The 20,861-nt window shown below is 66.6% G+C and overlaps 1 protein-coding gene across 1 annotated transcript in view; it reads left to right on the top strand.

Moving 5' to 3' along the window:
• The first annotated feature begins 2,394 nt into the window (after positions 1 to 2,394).
• The window catches only part of LOC111156013 (calcium voltage-gated channel subunit alpha1 H), a 55,056-nt gene continuing 36,589 nt past the window's right edge, over positions 2,395 to 20,861 (top strand). The window contains exons 1-2 of the mRNA XM_022516542.1: positions 2,395 to 2,689; positions 20,169 to 20,175. Coding sequence (XP_022372250.1) covers positions 2,395 to 2,689; positions 20,169 to 20,175 — 302 coding nt within the window. The remainder of the gene's footprint in view (positions 2,690 to 20,168; positions 20,176 to 20,861) is intronic.

Raw genomic sequence — 20,861 nt, 5'->3', positions numbered from 1 at the left:
GTCACTGCACCCCCAGTTCCACCCCAGACCCGGCACACTGCACCCCCCCCCCCCCCCTAGTTTTTGTCCAGCAAATCAGTAACAACCTCCAACTAAAACCAACCTGGAGCTTCGCCCTAGACTTAATGAGTGTGTAGGAGATCAGGGACCTGCTTCAGCTCTGGTGTCTGTCCCCTCCTTGCAAGCCTCCCTGTAGGGCTGAGCTCTAGGCCGTGGGCTCTCCCAGAGCCTTCTCCTCCCTAGCTAGGGCCCTAATTGCTGTTTGAGGAACTTAATTACTGGCTGAGGCCCTCCAATGCTAAGTAGTAGCATTAAAATAGAGTAAATGTTTCCCTTTTCTTGAAAAGTTCACGTATACAAGAGAAGGCCCTGCCGAGCGGAGAGCAGCCTGTCCAGGGCACCTCCCGGGACCCGCACCAGAGCTGCCCCGGCCATGTCTTCCTGTCCCCTCGTCCAGTGCCTTCCCAGGGCACAGCTGCCTCCTGGGGACTTCCTCCCCCTCCGCCCCTGCTCAGCCCCTGCCCCACACAGCCCCCTCCCCATCAGGGCTACACCTGGCCTGCTGCCCTGCAGGTGGGGAAGCTCACGCTGGCAGGGACCTAACTGCAGCCTTGCCAGGTGGCCCCCACTCCACGCCATGCCAGCCGCTGGCAAGGCCCAACCAAGGCTCCTGGACTGGGCTCGTGGGGACCACCCGCCTGCTCTTTGTCCAGAGGAAGGGGCTTTCTGGGCGCTGAGGGTGGGCTTGGAAGGAGGGAGTAAGCCGCCCCTCCAGGGCTGCCTGGGGTGTGGGGAAGGTGCTCCCAGAGGAAGTCCGGGGGGTGGGGGACTGGGACGGGACGGTGGGGAAAGTAGGAGCCTCCACCACGACCAAGGCGGGGCGCTGGGGTGGGGAGGAGTCAGGAGCCGCCGGCGCCCTCCCTGCTGACACCTGGCGGACAGGGCTCTCTGTGGGCCTGGTGGAGCCCGCCTGGTCTGGTCCAGGCTCTGAGGTGCCGCCGGCCCTGCGCGGGGTTGGGCCCCACGAGGACTCCGCTGTGGAGGGACCCCTGGAACACAGGCACTCCAGTGACCTGTCCTGCATGTGCTCAGCATGAGAGCGGGAAGCCTTGCTGGAGGGCCTCGCCCCTTCCCCTTTCCCAGGCCTTCACGGGTCTCCACCCGGGAGGGGTAGGCAGCGGACAAGTTCGCAGAAACTGCCTTCCGTTTGTGTGTGTGCGCGCGCCGGTGCTGGGGGAGATGCGGACGCAGGCGCGCCCAGAATCCCACCCACGGACACGGCAGCGCATCACACGGGCACGGTCACACCCAAAACACACACGCGGAGGGGGAGGGGCACGCAGCCTCGCAGTCGCGGTCGCGGCCGCCCACGCCCGCCCAGCCCCGCCCCCTCGGCGACCCTGGCCCGCGTAGCCGGGGTGTAGGGGCGGTGCGCGGCGGCGGCGGCGGCGGCGGCGGCGAAGGCGGAGGCGAGGGGGAGGGGAGAGCCCGCCTCCGCGGCTCTGGCCGCCCCCGCAGCTGGGGGCGGGGAGTACGTTGGCGCCGCTCCCCGCCCCCCCGCCGAGCCGCTCCGCGCGCGCCCCGTGGCGCTCCGCGCGCCCGGAGAGGGGGTGGGGGCGCGGTGGGGTCCAGCTCCGCCCCCGCCCCCCCCTTCCGGGACCCTGGGAACCGGCAGGCGCCCCCCGCGATGGGGGAGGGTCGCCGCGCGCGTGCCTCGGGGCGGGGGCGGCCCCTCCCTCTCGGCGCCCCTGCGGCCCCGCCCCCGCGCCGGCCCCGCCCCCGCCCTCCGCGGCTCACTCCGAAGTTTCCTGCGCCGCGCGCGGACACGCTCTGGGCTTGCTCGCCGCGCCGCGCCCCCGCCCCGCGCCCCCCCGGCCCCGCGCCCCGCGCCCACGGCTCGTCCGCCCAGCGGTCCCCTCCGCGCTGGGGCCGCCCGCCGTCGCCGCCGGGACAGCCGGAGCGGGAGCCGAAGCCGGCGGGCCGGGGCCGGGGGCTCGGGGCCGGGGGCGGCGCGCTCCAGCCGCGGCCAAGCGCCGTGCCGGGTCCGCGGTGACCGCGCCGCCCGGGCGATGCCCGCGGGGACGCCGCCGGCCGCCGGAGCGAGGTGAGACTCGGCGGGGACGCGCGCCCCACTGCGCGGCGGGACCCTTCAACTTAGCGGAGCCGGCGAGGGGGCCCCTGGGGCCCCCGCCCCGGTGGTGGGGGAGGGGCAGCCCAACCCTCGCCGGAGGGAGGGGGCGGGCGGGGGCGGGGGGCGCATTTGTCTCTAATAGGGGAAGACAAAGACATCCCGGCGACCGCGGCTGTTCCCGCAGCTCCGCTGTGCCCGAGGCGGGTGTCGTTCCCGGGTCCCGGTTACCGCCTGTCACCCCGCAGGTGCTGCCCGCTGCCACCATGACCGAGGGCGCGCAGGCGGCCGACGAGGTCCGAGTGCCTCTGGGCGCTCCGGCCCCGGGCCCGGCGGCGGCGGCAGTTGGGGCGTCCCCGGCGAGCCCCGGAGTGCCGGGGCGGAAGGCGGAGCCGGGGTCCGGGCCCGGCGCGTCGCCCCCCGAGAGCCCGGCGGCCGAGCGCGGCGCGGAGCTGGGCGCCGACGAGGAGCAGCCCGTCCCGTACCCGGCGCTGGCGGCCACGGTCTTCTTCTGCCTCGGGCAGACCACGCGGCCGCGCAGCTGGTGTCTCCGGCTGGTCTGTAACCCATATCCTTCCAGGGCCTCCGGGCTGCGGCGGTGCGGGACGGGGGGTCCAGCGCGCGGGACCTCCTCCGCGTGGCCCCCGCGAGCCCGGACTCGTTGGACCCGGAGCGGGCTGGGCGCGCGGGGAGCGCAGGGCAGGGCAGGGACGGCAGGGGTGGGGCTTCGCTCCATACCCGGCCGGGGTGTTCCCGGTGCCGAGCCAGCGCGGGATGGGAGAGGGTGGGAGAGAAGCCGCGAGGCCACCACGAGCTTGGAGGGGAACAGGGGTCGGCCGCGCGGGAAGTCGTGCCCACTTGGGTGGCGGTCGGGACGGGAGTGCTGGCTCCTGGGCTTACAGACTGCTCGCCAGAGGCGGGACCCTCGCTGGGGAGGGGGAGGCCGGCAGGACGTAGAGTAAGGGGAGCGAAGTTTTCAGTCTGTGCTTTGCGCTTCAGAGCGTCGCGGGAGACCCGTGGGGCCGCGAGGCGGTGCGAGTTTGCCGGCCCTTTTCCGCGGAGAGATGCCGTGACGTTGGTTGTGAACTCTCTTCTCCAGGCTGAACTCCGTGCTGGGGCTGATTTAAGTCATGCGCAGCTGGGGGTGGGGGGCAGGGACGCAGCTGGCTCTGTGCGCTCCGGTCCCTTCCCCTAGGGCTTTTCCTGGCCTTGGAGGATGGGGCCCCTCTCTGCTTCCAGCCAGAGCGGCACAGACTTTCAGAGAAGGTTCCAGAGTGGTGTTGGGGCAGCCAGGGGGCACTTGTGGGATGTAGACGGCAGGTTTGGTGCCCCCCCCCCCAAGCAGATGGTGTTTGGGGGCTGTCCTGGTGGGCTCTGGTTGGCCCTGGGTCCTGCCTTTCTGGTTCTCGCTGGTGGTGGGAGCCGGTTTTCAGGAGGCGGTGCCGCGGGTGCTGTGCCTTCAGGCTCCTTGCCCTGGAGAGATTGGACATCCTGGACAAACAGGGACAGGGGGTGGGGGTTGACCGAGGTGGGGACCTGCAAGTAAACTTTATTTGTCAAAATCGAGACAGAGGCTAAAGCAGCAACGTGTGTGTATATTTTTTCTATCTTGTGTGTTTTACTGTATAAATATTAAATGTAAAAGAGGAAACTGTACCAAGAAAAGTAATGAAACCCACGCTGCTTTTTTCCTCCATATCCAAACATCGGCCGAGTCTGGTTCTGCTCCCGGCTGTGAAGAAGGGGGTCATGGTCGCAGCCCAGTGGCCAGCTCAGGGCCTGACCGCCTGCGCCCTCGGCAGACAGTGGGCGACACCTCTCCCGTGTCGGGGCATGGTCTGTCCTCTCTGGAACTCTGGCTTGGAGATGGCCCGGGCACCTCGTGGTTGGCAGGAGGGTGGCGTGGCTGGGTGTCGTGGCGGGTGACGGGGCCGTGTCTGTCTGAGCACCCTAGGCTGGGACGGGCCTGGTCGCCGGCTTTGCGTGCGTGTGCGGCATTTCCAAGCGTGTGCAGAGACCAGATAGGGATAGAGCCGAGTCGGGCCTGTGCTTTGTCTCTGCTGACAGCCCCGTGTCTGGTTGCTCCGGGCCCTGGAGGCTGAGGGAGTGTAACGGTCTGACCCAGGGGTGCTGGGTGTTCTGTGTCCCTGAGCGTGTCTGACAGGCGCGCATGTGTGTGACTCCATGTAGGGGAGCGGGGGCAAGGGTGGCTCATGCAGGTAGGGGGAAGCCAGAGCGGCCTGGGGGATGGGGCCGGCTGGGCCTTGTGGTGGCATCTCCATCTCTGTGCGTCCTTGTGACCCAAGGAGAAGGATGCCCTGTCGCTCTGGGAGCAGGAGGGCCACCGGGCTGGAGGGGGATGGCACTGGCAGGAGGTGGGTTCGGATCCCGGGATGCGCTGACTTGTGTTCTGTGGAGATCCTGCGCCTGACAGGCAGGGTGGGCACGGCACAGCCTTCGGCCTCGTGGGGGCGGCTGCTGACTTCCAGCAGACACCAGGCTGAAGCAGTGGGGGCATGTCGGCTCTGGGGCAAACCTAAAATAAGCCGCGCGCCTGGACAGGTGGGGACTGGTTCCCCTGGCAAGCCCGTGGGGGCTCTGCGTGGCTCGGCGGAGCACTCAGATTCCTGCAGATCGACGGGCTGGCCCTGGGCACACACAGGGTGCGCCTGCCACCGCCAGCTCCCTGTCTGCCCTGCTGCAGGGGACAAAGTCAGAGAGCCAAGTGGGATAATTGGGTTTGCTCTGGGAACCCACACTTGCCGGAGGCTGGCGCAGTCCCAGCCAACGTCCCAGCCCCACACTGGGATTCAGTTGGCGACTGGAACGTGGGAAGGGGCCTTCCCCAAGCCCCCAAGCTCTCGGGAATCCCCGTGGGGGTGACCCCAGCACCCACGATACTGCGTGGTCTGCTCGGGCTCTAAGGGGGACTCCCGACACACGGCAGAGGAGCCGACAAGGGCAGCCCGCGTCCTTATCAATTGACTTGGCTTTTTGAAAATACAGAGGCGCTGGAACTTTCGGGGCAAGCGCTGTTTCTCCTACACAGGTTTATTTATAGAGGAAGGTGGGTGGGATCTGTGTGTTGTAGCCTGCGTGGCTGGGTTATGTTCTGCCCGGGCTCCCCCTGGGTTCCTGACTCCGCGCCTGTCTGCCGGCCACGCAGCTGCTGCGTCCTAGCACCCAGCCCGCAGGGCCTCTGGGGACGCTCACTGCTCTGGAGGGGCCCCAGGGGAGGCCGGCCGCAGCCCAGCGAGGGTGTAAGGGACCAGGAGGGTGCCGAGGAGGCCCCTGGGGGTCGGGTGGCATGCACCTCTAGGAGTCACCTCCCAGGGGCCAGGTATGGGGTGCGCCTCAGCCTAGGGCTCGGAGAAGCCAGAGGACACATCAAGGTCACGCGGCTGCTGGAGGGCAGAGCTGGGGGAGCCCGGTCAGACTCTCAGGTCCCTGTGTTGGGCAGGGGTGCGAGGCTGGGCCAGTCCGAGTTTTTAAAGGCATCTCATGAGAGCTGCTGCTATCCGTTCAGCCGTCACGAGCACGCAGGGCTCACAGTGGGTGTGGGTGTCCTGGTGCGGACGCTGAGGGCATTGACCTAGAACAGGCCCGATCCTTCTCTCCATCCCGCGGCCCACGCTGCCCCCGCACACCGGAACTGAGCAGGACAGTTACATGTGGTGCTCACCTTCCTGATCTTGTGGCCGTGCTCCCCGGCACACTTTGCCTGACGCACAGGGCTTCCTTCGTGTGCTCTGGGGACAGAACCCTGGGGGTGCTCCCCTTCCAAGCCCCTCCTCATGCCAGCATCTTGTTCCTGGACCTGGGTCTCTGTTCTCCTGGCACCCACATGTGTCTCTGCCTGGACTGAGAGTCCCCAGGCTGGCCTCTCGTGGGGAGTCCTTGAGAGGTTCTGAAACGGGTGCTGGACAGGCCTGGGGTGGGCCAGTGGGAAGGCCAACCCATACCTGGTAGAATGTGGGGGTGTAAAGGCAGAAGGGGTGTGTCCAGAGTGGGGGGCCTCACCTCTGTGGGCTGGCCAGGGCATGGCGTGTCTTCACGGGCCCTGGGCTCCCCACGCTGCAGGCCGTTCTCCCGGTGGCTCCCTTTTTCTGATTGAAGGAGGAACAAGGAACGGTGATTGTCCCGTGTGTCTGGCCTGCGCTGCTGTTCCTTCACGTACGTGTCACTCCCTGAGCGTGTGCTGGCTGGGATGGGCCTGTCCCTGCTCTTCGGGCCGGCGCGAGCGGAGACAGGTATGGTGGGGGGGCTTCTCAGGGAGACTGCTGGTCCTGAGCGCTGGGGCGGGCAGCGGGGCGAGGCGGGTCTGAATCCCTGCCAGAGGCAGGGTCGGGGGAGCCCTATTCTTAGCGTGGCTGCTTCTGGAGGGCTTGGTGGGAGGGGGGTGTCCCTGGATGCGAGCCTGACCTCTTGTTGGTCCCTGAGTGAGACCTGGGCAGCGGGGTGCCCTCTCCTGGGTTCTGTGGGCTGCTAAGGAGGGCTTCCTGGCGGAAGTGAGGTCGGGCTGGGTTGTGTGGGTGGATAGGAGCTGTAGTAGAGAAGGAGCGGGAAAATTTTTGTGGGTCTTGTAAGGGTTTCTGCTTCCCACAAGGAGGCGGAAGGGTTTGGTCTTTGGGAATCGGTCTCCGATGAGAAGTCTGGGTCTGTGGCGGCCTCAGCCTTTGGGGGGCAGGCAGTGGAAGGGGGTTAGTGTGCGCTGAGGTCCATCTGTGGGGACGGACCTGGTTTCCTGCGTCTCCGCTGCTTCCTTGGGTCGGCCCAGGAAGGGTTGTGGTCTAGACTTTTCTCTTGCCCTGTGTCCCCATCCAGGCACCCCTGGGGCCCCGAGCTGGGCAGACGGTTGGTGTTCATTGAGCTTACTGGTGGCCTGCTTAGTTGGCAGAGGTCGGGAAGCGCTGATTAAATGGGGTGTGCGTGTGCCGTGGTGAGGCCAGGTGTGGTCCTGTCCCCACATCTGCAGTCCAGCTGGGCCCTGCAGAGGGCCTGGGGGCCCTGGGGGCATAGAGCCCGGTGGGGGCTGCAAGCCCTCTTCACTCCACGGATCTCTCTCGGCCTGAGGTCTGTGCTGGTCCTTGTGCTGGGCCTGCTGTGGTTCTCCGCAGGACTTGGGGATCTCCCACCGTGTGCTCAGTGTGTCCTGCCATCGTTCACTCTGCATCAGGGCTCCGCTGGCCTGATCTTGATGGAGGCGCTGGGCTGGGGGGACCAGATGGAGGCTCTTGGGGGCTGGGGGCTGGGGAGTTTGCAGCAGCTGAGTGGACCCAGAGACTTGTTGTGGGAGGATATGGAGCAAGAATGTCCCCTGCAGGGAATGGCACAAGCAAAGGTCCTGAGGCAGGTGGGATGTATCCGTGAGTCTGGAGCTGTTTGGGTTTTGCTATGAGGTAAAGGTGATGGGAGGCAGGGAGGCCAGGAGTGAGTATGGTGGGCCTGGGCCGTGTCTCAGGGAAGGGCTCTGCCCCAGGGGGGTTGGACTCAGCCCTCAAGGGAGTGGTGATGTGGGGACCAGGGTCAGGGAAAAATAGAAGAGAGGTAGGGAGAGAGGAGCAGGTGGAGGGCACTGCAGGAACAGAGGTCAGGAGACGAGAAGGTGCCGGTGCTCCCCCACCACCCCCATGACGTCCGGGCAGGACACAACTGGTGCCAGCCCGTCAGAGGACGCTCTCAGACCCTGTGGGTGTCCCATCCTCCCTGGCATGGCAGAGCACTCAGAGGGGTCCAGGGAGCTCCCTGCGCCTTCCTGTGGTGCAGTGGGCCAGACAGCACCTCCCGGAGCGGCTGGCAGGACTCCTGGTCCAGGGTCAGGATGTGGAGGAATGCGGGGGGTGGGCTGGCCTGTCAGGCATCCCTGAGAGGAACGCAGGGCAGCCATGCTTGTCCCGCTCAGGCCCCGTTCAGCCTGCTCGCTGGACTCTCAGGGGCCAGACCTCGGCCCCAAGCCATCAAGGTCAGGGGGGAAGTGTTATCTCTGCATCCAGGTGTCCTCGTGTCCAGTCCCTGTTCCCTCTCCCCCGCCATCTCCCCTTCTCCTGTTGCCCCCCTCCCCGCCAGAGACCTGGTCAGGAACAGGCTTTCTCTTTCCACGGCAAGTGGGTGTTGGGTTAGGGTCGCGACGACTCGGTTACGCTCTTTTTTCGGTGGTGATACAGGTAGGAACAGGAACACCCCTGTGTCACAGGGGCCCAGTTGAATTTCCAGCGAGGAGACGGGGGAGTGGAGTCTGGGGATGGCCCCACATCGTTATTTAAGGTCTGGATTCCCAGACGGGATGGGGTGCAGAGGAAGACAGCCCCGCCCTCGGGAGCTGGCAGCGGCTTCGGGCACCGTCCCCAGAGCACCGTGCCCGCCGCGGATGACAGATGGGGGCCCTCTGCTGCGCGTCTCCGCTGAGTGAGTAGCAGCTCTGCTCACAGGCCCCCCCGGAACAGACGCACGCCGTGCAGGGGAGGCGAGGCGGTGTGTCCCCGGCCCCCCAGCTGCCAGGAGGGGTTGTCCGCTCCTGGAGTTGTGATTAGTGGGACCGTGGATGAGGGCGTGAAATCAGCGTGCAGGGTGGGCACAATGCCCCCCGTGCACCCCAACAGCCGGCAGCCTGGTCAGGGGTCGCTCCTGGGTGGGGGAGGGTTCAGGGCCACCAGGAGCCCCTTGCGTTCTTTGAAAGACGCACGAGGACCAAGTGTGTCACAGAGCAGAAACACCGTCCCCGGGCGCGGAAGTCTCGGTTCCGGCCCAGCGACGGCCCCAGGGCCAGACTGGTACAGGTGGGCCTGCGATCTGGCCGCCGCACTCATGCTGGGCGGCCCCAGGCCCGGCCTCGGCGTCTGCCGACCACACGCTCACGCAGAAGAGGGAACTGACGTTACTGAGAGCGCTGAGCCCACCAGGGGCGGGTGTGGGTGGGCTGGGCAGTCATGCTCAGGGGTGATCAGGGGCCAGCAGCTCCCCTGGCCCACTCAGAGCCCCGGGCGGGTGAGTCCTCCTGGGGGGGTGCCGTTCCCTGTCTTGTTGGAGCCGAGCGAAGCCGGACCCTGGCACAGGTGCTGAGACGTGCTTGGCGCCGCGGCCAGCCTGCTTGGTCACGCCGTCCTCTCTGTTATGGGCTCTGCCGGTGCCTCCCCCACTCCTAGGCTCGGGGAGGTTGGAGCACTGGATGCTGGGGACGTTGGTGTGGAGGGTGTGGCCACCAGCGGGACCCTGTGTCTCAGCTCCTTGCTGGCCTGAGGGCCTTGGGCGGAGAGGTGGGGACAACACCGGCTCTGTAGGGCGTGTGGCCCCAAGGCCGAGCCCCCTCACCCCGGGAGGGCCCCAGAGCCTTCCAGGATTCCTTAGGTGTTCCTGGCACCCCTTCCTGCAGCCTGGCGGTGGCCCCACGCCAGCTTCGGTTTTTCCTCACAGGGTCCCAGTTGTCCTCTTGGTCACTGATAGTGTGGGGTCACTGGGGACCCTGATCAGCAGGTGAAGGGCCCAGGCCAGTGCGCAGCTGGCCAGGGAGAGAGCCCCGGAGACCCCTGGGCTTGCCCTCCGTGCCGTCCCTGGCTCTGAGAGCACATGGGGCTCCCCTCGGTTCCCCCCGTCCCCGGATTGCGTGTAGGGTGTGCAGTCGCGGACACAGGAATGCGGGAGAGAGAAGCAGAGGAAGTGTTCTTTAGGAAGAGCAGAGCTGTTGGGGTGGACAGGGTGTGTGTCCCTGAAGTCTAAGGGAGCAAAGCAGAGGTAGTCTGAGCTTGGGGGGGTCTCCTACTCCAGACCTCATCCCTGTGTCAGAGGCTGGGGCCCCTTGGGTCCCCACCCCGAAGCTGAGGGCCTTGGTGGACAAGGACTTATTCTGGGGTTGTTTTTCCTGATCTGAGGGAGGGGCCTGCGTTCTGGGTGTGGGTCCCCTTCGCCACTCAATCTCCATCCATTGGAGCGGTAGCGTGGAGTCTCGGCCGCTGGGGGGCTGGGGAGCTGGGGATCACCTGCTGGCCCGTGGATGGAGGGTCGCGTATCCCCTAGGAGGATGGCCAAGGAGCTGGGCAGCAGGGACCAGGCTGTCGGGGACAGGCAGGGTTCGGGTCCTCCCCGATGGCCTTTGGGTGGTACCTATGGGAACAAGCCCCCCAGATTCTCAGGTGGGTGTTCCTGGCATCAGACCTGAGGTGCAGCCCACGCTGCCCACTTCGTGCCCCAGGGGCGACCTTTGAACCTCTCCTGCCCCTCGGGCGACCCAGAGGGTCTGGGGCCAGCTGTCTCCCGGCTGTGTGGCCTTTGGGTGACCTCTCGGGACTTGGTTAGGGCGAGTCCTCTGGGCCCTGCCCTTGGTGCTGGCCCAGGGAGGGGTCCCCACTGGCCGGGGAGGTGTTGGCAGGGGTGGAGAGAATTAGCAACGGGAAGGTGGCAGTGCTGGGTGCTTTCAGAGGCCGTGCCCCTGCTCTGCAGCAGGGCATCGTGGGGCAGCCTGGGTCAGGGGCTCTGGGGCTGTGCACGTCGCTCACTCCAGCTGGCACATGGGAGCCACTGTACTGGCATGACTAGTATCCCCCGAGTTCACGTCTACTAGGAACCTCAGAACGTGGATTTCCATGGCGACTGAGTCTTTGTGGCCATAACCAAGGTGAGATGAGGTCAGTGGGGGGCCCTTGGCACAGTGGCCGTGTGCTCAGGAGAGAAGCAAAGACAGAGGCAGACTGTGCATGAGATCATGGGAAGTTGGGGTCATGGGTCCGTGATGCTCAGGTTTTCCTGTGGCCACTGGAACGGGGGGACCCCCAGAAGGACCTGGCATGCCGACAGCTCCAGACTGAACTCCTGCTACGCCAGCTCGCACACCCTGGGCGTGCCCTCCGCTGTCCCTTCAGAGGGAGATAGAGGGGGGGCTGGATGTCTGACCAGGAGGGAGTCTTTGTTAGGATATGAGTCATGCCAGCTGGGCCATGTCAGGCTCTCTGACGAGGAGCCACCTGGGGAGAGGGAAAACCGACCGTGAAATCAGCCACTCGGAGCAGTTTGGGGTGGACGGAGTGTGTGCCCCTGAAGTCACAAGCAGCAAGGCAGGCCTGGGCTGTGAGCCTGGGGGACCCCTCCTGCTCTGGGCCCTGGCAGGGTGTCAGAGGCTGGGCTCCGTGGTTAGGAGGGGCAGGGGCCGCGCCTGTCTCTGTGCCCACGTCCTCCGGGCTTCCGGTGGGCTTCCCCAGGGAAGGAGCTGTCCCGATGTCAGCTCTGCAAGTCCCTTTTCTCTGGACTGGCCTGTCCCCCCAGGATAGAGTCCCACAGACCCCTCTGGGAGTCCGAGGCCTTCATTCCACCAGTGTCCTCCCCCGTCCCCTGCAGGTCCCCGCAGCCCCAGGGACACACAGATAGAGTGTCAGGACCAGAGACAGAGCCCCAGGTTGAGCCCAGCATGACTCCATCCTGAGACCTGTGGTCAGGCGGACAACTTCCTGCAGGGACTGATGGGGCTGGATTCCCAGCCAGGGACCCCCCCCCTGCAGCAACAGAGACTCGGGGGGCCGGCCCTCTTCCCCTCTGAGAAGCTACAGAGGGGCTGGGGGCTAGCCAGAGAAGAGATTGTCTCCAGTCTGGGGGGGGGGCTCCCTGGGGACCTTGCTCCGACCCTGGAGCCCAGCACCCCTTCATTCTTGGGTGACAAGGGCGTGCTGCCTTCCCGGTGACCCCCAGCTTCCCGGGGCCTTGTTTGGGGTGCCGTGGCAGGGCTTGGCTGAGTTGCGGGGGTAGGGAGGGTAGAGGAGAGCCAGGCCCTGCGGGGCCAGGGTGTGAAGGTCCGGGGGACGGTTGCTCCCGGGCTGTGGGGGCCACCGTGGGCAGGGGGGTTGGCAGGTGGCGCGTGGGCCCCGGGGTGCCGTGTGACGGGCGGTGGCCCAAGGACCTGGCATGGAGGGCATTGGGGTGTGGGCCCAGGCGGGGGCACTGGGCGTCTCTGCAGCCTGTCCGCATCCTCAGCCCCCCCAGAGACGGATCCCATGCCTGGAGGCCCAGAGGACATTCCCTGGGCCAGGTGGGGGCCACATGGCCTCGTGCGCCCACTGCGTCCCTTTGTCTTTGCATCTGTCCCCAGCCGGCCGCAGTCTGATGAGTCAGCCTGCATTAGCGCCTCGTGGATGGGGACTGGGACGCAGTCTGGGGCACGGGTTGCTGGCAGGGCAGCCGTGCAGCCTGGCCCCGAGCTGGCCTGCCGTGCCTGGCACGCGTGTGACGTGCCCTCAGGTGTTGCAGGCCCAGCCCCTGAAGTCCTGAGCTAGCTGGAGTGCCCTGTAGGCGCCTCTCGGGGAGATCTGGTGCAGGGCATTCGGGGACCTGGAGGACCGCTCACATGGGGCGCATGGCCTGCCCCCTGGAGGCCAAGGGGGGCTGCTGGGTGCTGGGGTGGGGCGGGACCCGGGAAGGGGCTGGCAGAGGGTGCTTTGGGAGAGTCCCGGTGGGGAGGACACCAGCCTATTGCAGGGGGATGGGGCCGCCGTTTGGGAACTTTCCGCCTGGCCCTGTTAGCCGGGATTGCCTGGGGGCTGGGGCCCGTGCCTCCGTCCCAGGAACATATAGAAGTCTGAATCCACACCTGGGACGTGGCCCACTGGAGGGCTTGGGGCCAGAGGCTCACAGACCCATAACCACAGACCGCGGTGTCATGTTTTAGAACCGGGCGTGCCTCACATTTCTGAATGTTCCAGAGCTTGCCTTTTTTTTTTAAATTTTACCGTGAAACGGGGGTCATGTGGTTAAGGAGGGGACGCAGGCTGTGGCAGCCTGCGGGCAGAGGCGGGGGAACCCGGGGGAGGGGGCACCGGGGCAAAGATGAGGGTGTTGGCTTTGGAGGTTTGGAGGGCCCAGGCTGACACCTGAGCACACCCGGGTGTTGGGGCCTCCGTCCCTGCACACGCCCTGTCCCTGCACACGCCCTGTCCTGGTGTACGATGTCCAGAGATTTGCTGGCCTCCCACCCCGCGACCTTCCCTTCTCTCCCGCTGGGGCCGGATCCAGTGTGACCAAGCAGACCGCTGGGTGTGCGACTCCGGATCGGGTCAGGGGCCGTGCTGGGGCGTGACTGGCAGCAGGCGGGTGCGGTGCGGGACGGCCCGTGCACCCACTGACCGTGGGTCTCTGCGTCCCTCCGCTCTGGAGCCAACTCCCGGACAGGGAGCACCGGGAGAAGCTTCCCGTCCGCTGCCTCAGACCCAGTAACCACCGCTCAGCATCAGGGAGTGCTTGCGTTGTTACGTTTTCTCAGGGCGCCCAACCACCCCGCTTGGCCAGGATGGAGCGGGGGGGCCCCTGCCGTCCCAGAAGGCTGTGGCCAGGCTCTGAGTCACGTTCCCTCCTGCAGCAGGTGTGCACACCCTGCGGGTTGGTCGCCGGTTCCCGCCGACCGTGGGGCAGGGGGTGGAGGCGAGCAGTCGCCCTGTTCACTGTGGGGAGCCCCTGCCTTGGTGTCAGCCCCGGGGGCATGCAACACCGGAGTCCTGCGTCCCGACGGGGAAGTGTGGCCCAGTGCAGGTCCCTGCGCAGCCTCCGGAACTCCGAGCACCCGCCGGCTCGTGCTGTCACAGAGGGGTCCTCGCACGACGCGCGCAGAGAGCACACGATTGCCTGGTTTTTATAACCTGCAGAGCTGTGCGGCCCTCGCTGTCAACTCTGGAGCGTTCTCGTCCCCCCAGAGAGACCCCAGCCCCTAGCCCAGCCCCTGGCACCCCTGATCTCGTCGCGTCCCTGGATCTGCCTCTTCTGGGTGTTTCTTAGAAATGGGATCCCACGCCACGTGGCTCTTTGCCTGTGGCCTCTGGACGTCGCGTTCTCCAGCTGGGGCCACGCCGTAGCGTCTGTCAGGGCTCCGTTCCCTTGGTGGCTGAGCCCCATCCCGCTGTGTGGACGGACCGTGCGTGTTCGTCCGCGGGAACGTCAGCTCTTGGGCTCTTCCGGTCTGTGCGGCGCCCGGAGCAGACCGGCCGTGTGGTCGCCGTTTGGCCCTGATGTCGGTGCTGGTGGGTGCACGCCCGAGAGCGGACTTGCTGTGTGGAGCTGTGCTAGGACCTGCTGACGCGTTTTCCAAGGCGGTGTCTGTTTGTTGAGCCCCAGCCCCACCGCACGTGGGGTCTCTGCGGAGCTCTGGGGGGGCGCTGGCGGTCGTCCCGGAGGAGGCAGCCGGCGAGCAGCGGGCACGACGCCCAGCCTGATGCAGCGTGAGCAGGCCCCTCCCCGCCTCCCTTCCTGCACACACTTTGGGGTGTCCCCGCGGAGGTGGTCTTGGCCGCCCCCCAGGTCAGAGCGGCCCTTCTGATCAGGCTGCCCTGTGGGGGGCCATCCAGGCAGGTCGGGGCCGTGGGAACCCCAGGGCCAGCCAGGCGGGGCGAGGCATGTGCTGTTCGGATCTCGGGGGTGGGGGTGGGGTTGGCGGCAGGTGGGAGTAACGCGTGTGCGTGTCTGTCTGTCCGGCATCCGTTCCTTCATCAGTCCTCTGGAGAACTTCAACACCCACACTTGGAATAAGAAAAAAATTATTAATGAGCTTGGAGCGGTTGCCATGGGAACCTGTTGCTAATGAATCTCTGGGGTTCCTTTTACCTTTGCCGTGCAGCACTCCCAAAGACGACATGTTTCCCACTAATCAGGTTGCCGTGGCAACGCCTGTCACTAATCCCAGCCGGGCTCCTGGTTTCCTGGCCTGGCCTCACTTACATAAAGCAATTTAGCAAGTGCAGGGCTGCTCCCAGAATGGAGCCCCCTCGGCCCCCAGCCTCCCCAGACACCCATCTCCGCCAGCAGCCGGCCATCCCCCCTCCCTCCGCGGGCCACGCGTGCAGTCCCGCAGCCACGGGAAACAGAGGCCCCCGTCCTGGGTGTTTGCCGGAAAGAGAGGCTGTGGAGGGTCCGTTTGCTGCCGGGCGCTGCGCAGGGAGGGCTGGCCCAGAGCGGGGGTCGGTAAATGCCGAGGGGGGGAGCAGTGTGCCACTCAGGGCCATCAGAGCTGGCTGGGGCCCCGGGGCCAGCACCCAGGCCTCCGTCTGGCCTAGGTGTGGTGATGGGAGAACATTCTAGAAGGAGCACGGACACCTGTACCCTGAGAGGTGAGACCCCTTCAAGGCCAGGTGCTTTCCGGCAACTCCCAGCCCACACTGACAACCAGGAGGCGTGGGCACAGTGCCACACCGACCGACCACGGTGTCGGCTCAGCCAGCTCCAACGCTGGGGCCTTCGCGTGGGGGGGCGACGGTGGTGCGTGGCCTGGGCCCCCACTTGCTTCCCGCCCGCAAGTGTCTGTGCTGAGGCTGGAGCTTAGGCATCTGGGGCAGATGGACCCTGCTGTGGGGAGGCTGGCCCCCTGCCCGGGCCCGGCTCTCGGACATGGCCAGCCCGGTGGGAGGCTCCTGACTTGAGGGTGTGGGCTCCTTCGGCAGTTGCTCTGGGACACCCTCCGGCTGCCTGAGTGGGTGCGAGGTGGGAAGGCGTGTGGCTCTGTGCGGTTGTCCCCATAGGAGATGTGACGGTATAGGGAGGGCTTCCTGGAGGAGGCTGTCTCCACACAGCTCTGGTAGGAAGGGGGGCCTCCGTCAGGGCAGCACCCGGTGTGTTTCGTGGGCCCTGACTCCCCTGCGAGCCCCTCCCCCGCTGCGGGTGAGCTCTGAGGGCAGCTCAGGGAGCCGCTGGGGGCACCCTCTCCTGAATCCTTGCTGTGGTGCTGCCTTGTCTCCGTGTGCGTGGGCTTGGGCCGTGTGACAGAGGACCCCAGCCCACAGCATAGCGCAGGGCGTGTCGTCTCCCAGTGCTGGGCGGGGGGCATCAGAGACCCAGACCTGGACGGGGTTGGCTGCTCCCTGTGTCCTCAAGTGCTCGCTCCAAGTGCGCGTCTGTGTCTTCTCCTCGTGGCTACAAGGGCGTCAGGGACGCTTAGGCCCATTTTACCCAAACGTCTTGTTGTCCAGTCGAAACATTCCTCTCTAAGCATAGTCTTTCTCTGAGGGTTCCGGCTTGGGAGGGTCTGGGGAAGGCCGCTCCCCAGCGCTCCCGTGGTCCTGGATCAGCTCTGGGGCTCCCTGGTCTCCCCGAGCCTCCCAGAGCACCAAGCAGGGTTCCTGGCCCACGTGGGCTCCTCCAGCCACACCTCCTCCGTCCAGTGTCTGCAGCCCGCCCTGGGGCCCCCCAGGAACAGCCCGTGGCCAGTGAGCGTCTGGGCAGCAGGCCCGACGTGGGGCTCCCTGGGGCAACAGTTGGTCTCACACCCTTGGTAGTAAACCGACCGCCTTTTGTGGCCCAGCCCAGGGCTTCCTTCCGTCGACAGCACCCTCACAGGGCCCTGCTGACCTTGGTAGAGGGAGGAGTCTGCCTGTATCCCCTGGTGCCCCCGTGCCCCAGGCAGCATGTGGAGGTAAGCCCAGGCGGGAGTCTCAGGTCCCGGAGAGCTCCCCGCCTGCCTCCGGCGCTGCTTCTGCCTGGGGCCCGGGGCTGATGGCTCAGGGGTGCTCAGGACAGCAGGGAGGATGTGCGGAAGGTTCTAGGTAATTCTAGATGGCAGAGTGATCTGACGTTGGGGTTGCAGTGCTGGGGAGTGGGGGCCAGAAAAGGGAGGGAGGTGGGCTGCTGGGCAGTGATCCCAGGCCGAGGTCTCCGCTCCCCACGTTGCTGTTGGAGCTCCTGGGCCCTTGGCCGCGTCTGGGTCTCCAGGTCCTGCCAGGCCCAGCCTCGACCTTTCTTAGGCTGGCCCGACCAGGAGTCATGGGACATCTCTTCTGAGAGGAGAGGAGACTGGGGTCTTGTCTTAGGGGCAGTAATGGGCTGCAGAGTCGTGGCTGGGGGAGTGGGGTTTGGTCCTTGGATGAGCAGCTGGTGGGCGGAGGGGCCGTGCTGGTGGGACGCAGAGGCCTGAAGTCTCGTGGACCCTGTCCCCAACTGTGATGTGTCTGAGCCTCGGGGTGTCCCCTCCCTAGGCTGACACCACGGGCTGAGGGCAACTGTTACATCAGAGGGTGGGCGCCCCCGTGGGGCCCGTGGCCACCCTGCACGTGTCACCCAGGGGCCCCTCCTGGCCATGTGCTCTGTGCCACTCACTGCTCTTGCCGAGCGCGATGTCTACATGGCTGGTCAGCAGCCACCCTGGCCCCGTCCGGCTTCTCAGCACTGCCTGGTCTCCTTCCTGGAGGAAGGTCAGCCTCAACTTGCTCACGGAGACGTTGATCGCAGGCGGAAGGGCCGGGCAGCCGTGACTCCTCTGCGGCCAGGGTGTCTAAGCGGACATGTGGAGAGGGACCGTGTGAATGGGTGTCTCCTGGGGCTTGGTGACCCTCCTGGCCTGAGGCAGCTGGGTGGTGTTTGGAGCCAGAGCCCGGTGTCCCCTCCCGCCATCAGGATTCTGTGGGTCAGACAGCATCCCTCTCACTGTCGCAGTGCTCATCGTGGCTGGGATTGATAGGGGTGTGTGGGGGGGACAGCCTGAGGGGGGCAGGGGCAGGGGCCCCATGCTGGCCAGTCCCCTGCATGGGGTGCTGGGGGAGAGTTTGGAGTGGACACACCCCTGCCCTGGTGGCGGTCAGGCCGTGGCTGTGCTGGGCAGGGGCTCTGAGAGGGACCCGGCCTCTGGTGCAGCCTCCCTCCCTGCCTTTGTTCTCCCCATTCCTGACATGCCGCCTTCTCCCACCTCGGCCTTGGCTCCAAGTCTTCTCTGAGGACCCCCCCCCCCCAGGGAAGGTGGCGTCCCCTGGACTAGCCCCAGTGGTCCTCCCCTGACTCCGGGGCCACCCGCTGACTTCTGGCACAGCAGACAGCCCCACACACGAGGCCAGGCGTCTGGAATTCCGGGGTGAGCCCCTCCGTTCTGTTGACTGATGCCCGGAAGCCCACCCCAGAGCACCCTCTGTCCCAGAGCTGCGCCCTGTTCCAGGCATGAGCCCTGCCAGGCCCCACTGGGAGCGGGGTGGGCAGGAAGCCTCGGTCGGGGGAGTCTTGGATTAGAGCTCAGGGAGGAAGGGTCCCCACAGTCTGCCCCCCACTGAGTCCCAGCCGGTGCCCGAGGGTGGGAATCTTTGCCCTGTGCCCACCAGGCCTTCCTCTGGGCAGGGAGGGGGCCATCGGGAGGGTCCTTCCTCCCGACATCCCCTTCACGGATGGTCACAGGGCTCCCCACGCCTGCCGCGTGGCCCCAGAAGCCCTTGGGACAGCGGGAGGAGCCCCATGGTAAGGCTCCGTACCCGCTCCGGTCTTCTCAGGGGCCGGCGGCAGGTCTAGGCAGGGCAGCTGGAGCACGGTGTTAGCGGGGGCCCGGGACCCCATCCACGCCCCTTCTCCTCTGCTGGGAGATCTTGCAGAGTCTGGCTGGGAAGTCTGGGGCTCGAGGCAGCAGGCGTGTTTCCTGCACGTCTGAAATACGGCCTGCTGGCTGGTGGGAACAAGGGATGTTTTAATTCCTAATTTAGACTGTTTATCTGCAGAGTTCTGGAGGCTGGGCCCGGGAAGAGACGGTGCCCCCCCCCCCAGGGCGCCTCCCGCCTTCAGCACGCTCCAGCTGCCTGGTGGGCACGGGAGGGGGGACCTCGCCTCGAGATCCGGCCCCCTGCCCCCATGGGTCTCCATGGTCAGCCCCACGCCACCTGCTCCCCAAGAGGGGAGACCCCTCTGCACACTCTCCAGCCTTTTCAGGTCCCGTGGCTGTGGCCAGCAGTCAAGGAGCAGGGTGGGGGTGGGGGGCGGGCTCGTGGGACCAGGGAGTTCTGAGAAATCTGGCAGCCGGGCTGGACTGTTCCGCGGCCTCTGGTCACTCTGGTCAGCTGGGAGTTTTACCGTAAAAGAGGGATTTGGGGAGGGAGGGGTAGGGACCAGGTGGTTGAAAGCATCTCAGCCACTCCCCCGAGCCGAGCTCCCCCGAGTCACCGGAGGTTGCCCTGGGATCAATGTCGTCTCTCCGACTTTAGGAAATCCATGTGTCTCTGCCTGTGGCCGGCTGGCTTCCTGGTAACCTTTCTGGCGCCCCCTCCCAGCACCTGCTCTGCAGGGGTGCTCAGCGGGGGTGGGGTGAACACCTCGATCCCTGCTCCCTGTGTGGGCCTGCCCCTCCACTCCTTGCCTTCGAGACATCCCCGTCCTAGCTCCCAACCGGAGGGCTCGGGGCTCGGGGCTCCCTCACAGTACACGTGTGGTCCCTCTGGGCTGGGAAGCTGCGTCTTGGGGCAGGGGAGACTGGCCCAGGGTCCTGCGGCTCTTGGAGACCACGCCCTGGGGCCCCCAGGCTGGGCCAGCTAGGGGACATCCCCAAACCTACTCTGCCCCTCCACCCCTGCACTGGCGCTCCCCACCCTCATCACCCTGATCCAGCCCTGACTGCCCTGTTCTGGTCCCACCCCAAGCCTGCGTCACTGTGTGCCCGCCCCACCCGCACTGGCGCACGACCCCCCATTCTCCAACAGTGTGCTGTGGGGTCCGCACGTTACCCTACTGGGCAGCCCCACTTCTTGGGGGTGGCGCCTCTGGAAGTTGGGGGCCTGCAGCTGTGTGGGGCATTCCAGGGGGGCAACAGGGGGGTACGAAGGCCAGGCCAGAACCGGGGTGGGGCCTTGGTGACACCCTGTCCCTGGGAAATCCGGCCAGGCTGTGTGGGGCCAGCCTCGGGCTGCCTGAGGTTCCCCCGACCCCATGGCCGCCGTCCCGAGGTCCAGCCTGCCCGAGCCTCCGTCCAGCCTGCCCGAGCCTCCGCCCACCCATGGAGCCATGTTGTAGACCCACATCCTCCGGAGCCTCCCCTTCACAGAAGCTTCCGGATACGTGCAGGAGAGCTGGGGGTGTCGAAGGCTCCTCCGGAACGTGCCTTCTGTGTCTGACGGGAACAGCCCTCACATTCCCCCTGGAGCTCTGTGTCCCCGGGTTCCGCCTGCTCCCCCCCAGACCCCACCACTAAGAGGGCCGGGCCCCCCTCCCCCCGGGCAGCACACCCCACGATGGGCAGAGGGAACCCCAAGATGTGGGCACAGCAGGCAACCACATGCCCGTGCTCCTCTGAGCCCGGGGATTCCCTAATTGCGGGATTTGTCATGAAAGCGCCGGCTTCCGACAGCCAGGAGATGTGCCGTCCTCTGCCTGCAGCGGGCGCTCCCCCCGGCCATCCGCAGCCCCAGCCCCATGGAGCCTGGGCAGATGCGGGAGGGCAAGTCTTGCACCGCGTTGGGGGCGTGGGGACCCCTCGGTGTGGCTGGAAGGGCCCAGAGGTGCCTGTGTCCTGGTGGGTGTTGGCGGCGAATTGTGGCCTGGTGGTTCCAGAGACCAGTCGGGACTCTGGGTGCGGGGACTGCGTACCATCGGGGCGTCCCTGGGCAATGGGGGATGTCCTTCAGGGCACGGGAGCCTCTGGCTCAGGGTGACTTGGTCTGGGGTGCTGCAGCGTGCTTGTTGGTGGCCTGCGAGCCCCATGTGCGGCGTCCTTTGCACCGGGAGTGCCCAGGCCGCGGGGGACAGCGGACGGACGGCCCCGGGAGCGCGTCTTGCCGTTCGCCTCACTAGAACTGGAGGACAGCGGGCCTGGCCATCCTCGGGTGGTAATGAACCCGCTCCGTGTCCGCCTTTCTTCTGTGGCAACACGGAGGCTGAGTGAGGAGGGGCCCATTCACGGTTCGGCGAGTCCCACCGGCCCGCTCCTGCATACGGACCGGGCCCCTTCCTGCTGCTGTGAGGTCAGGTCAGGAATCTGTGGGGAGGCTCCCTGTCTGCCTCGCCTTCCCACGTGGCATCTTGTGGGGTGGATGTGGCTCCC

The sequence above is a fragment of the Enhydra lutris genome, unplaced genomic scaffold, assembly GCF_002288905.1.
Source record: "Enhydra lutris kenyoni isolate GAN:26980312 unplaced genomic scaffold, ASM228890v2 scaffoldscaffold45, whole genome shotgun sequence".
In the NCBI taxonomy this organism is placed as follows: domain Eukaryota; kingdom Metazoa; phylum Chordata; class Mammalia; order Carnivora; family Mustelidae; genus Enhydra; species Enhydra lutris.
Note: the sequence above shows the minus strand (reverse complement) of the source record. Positions and strands in the feature narration are given on the sequence as shown.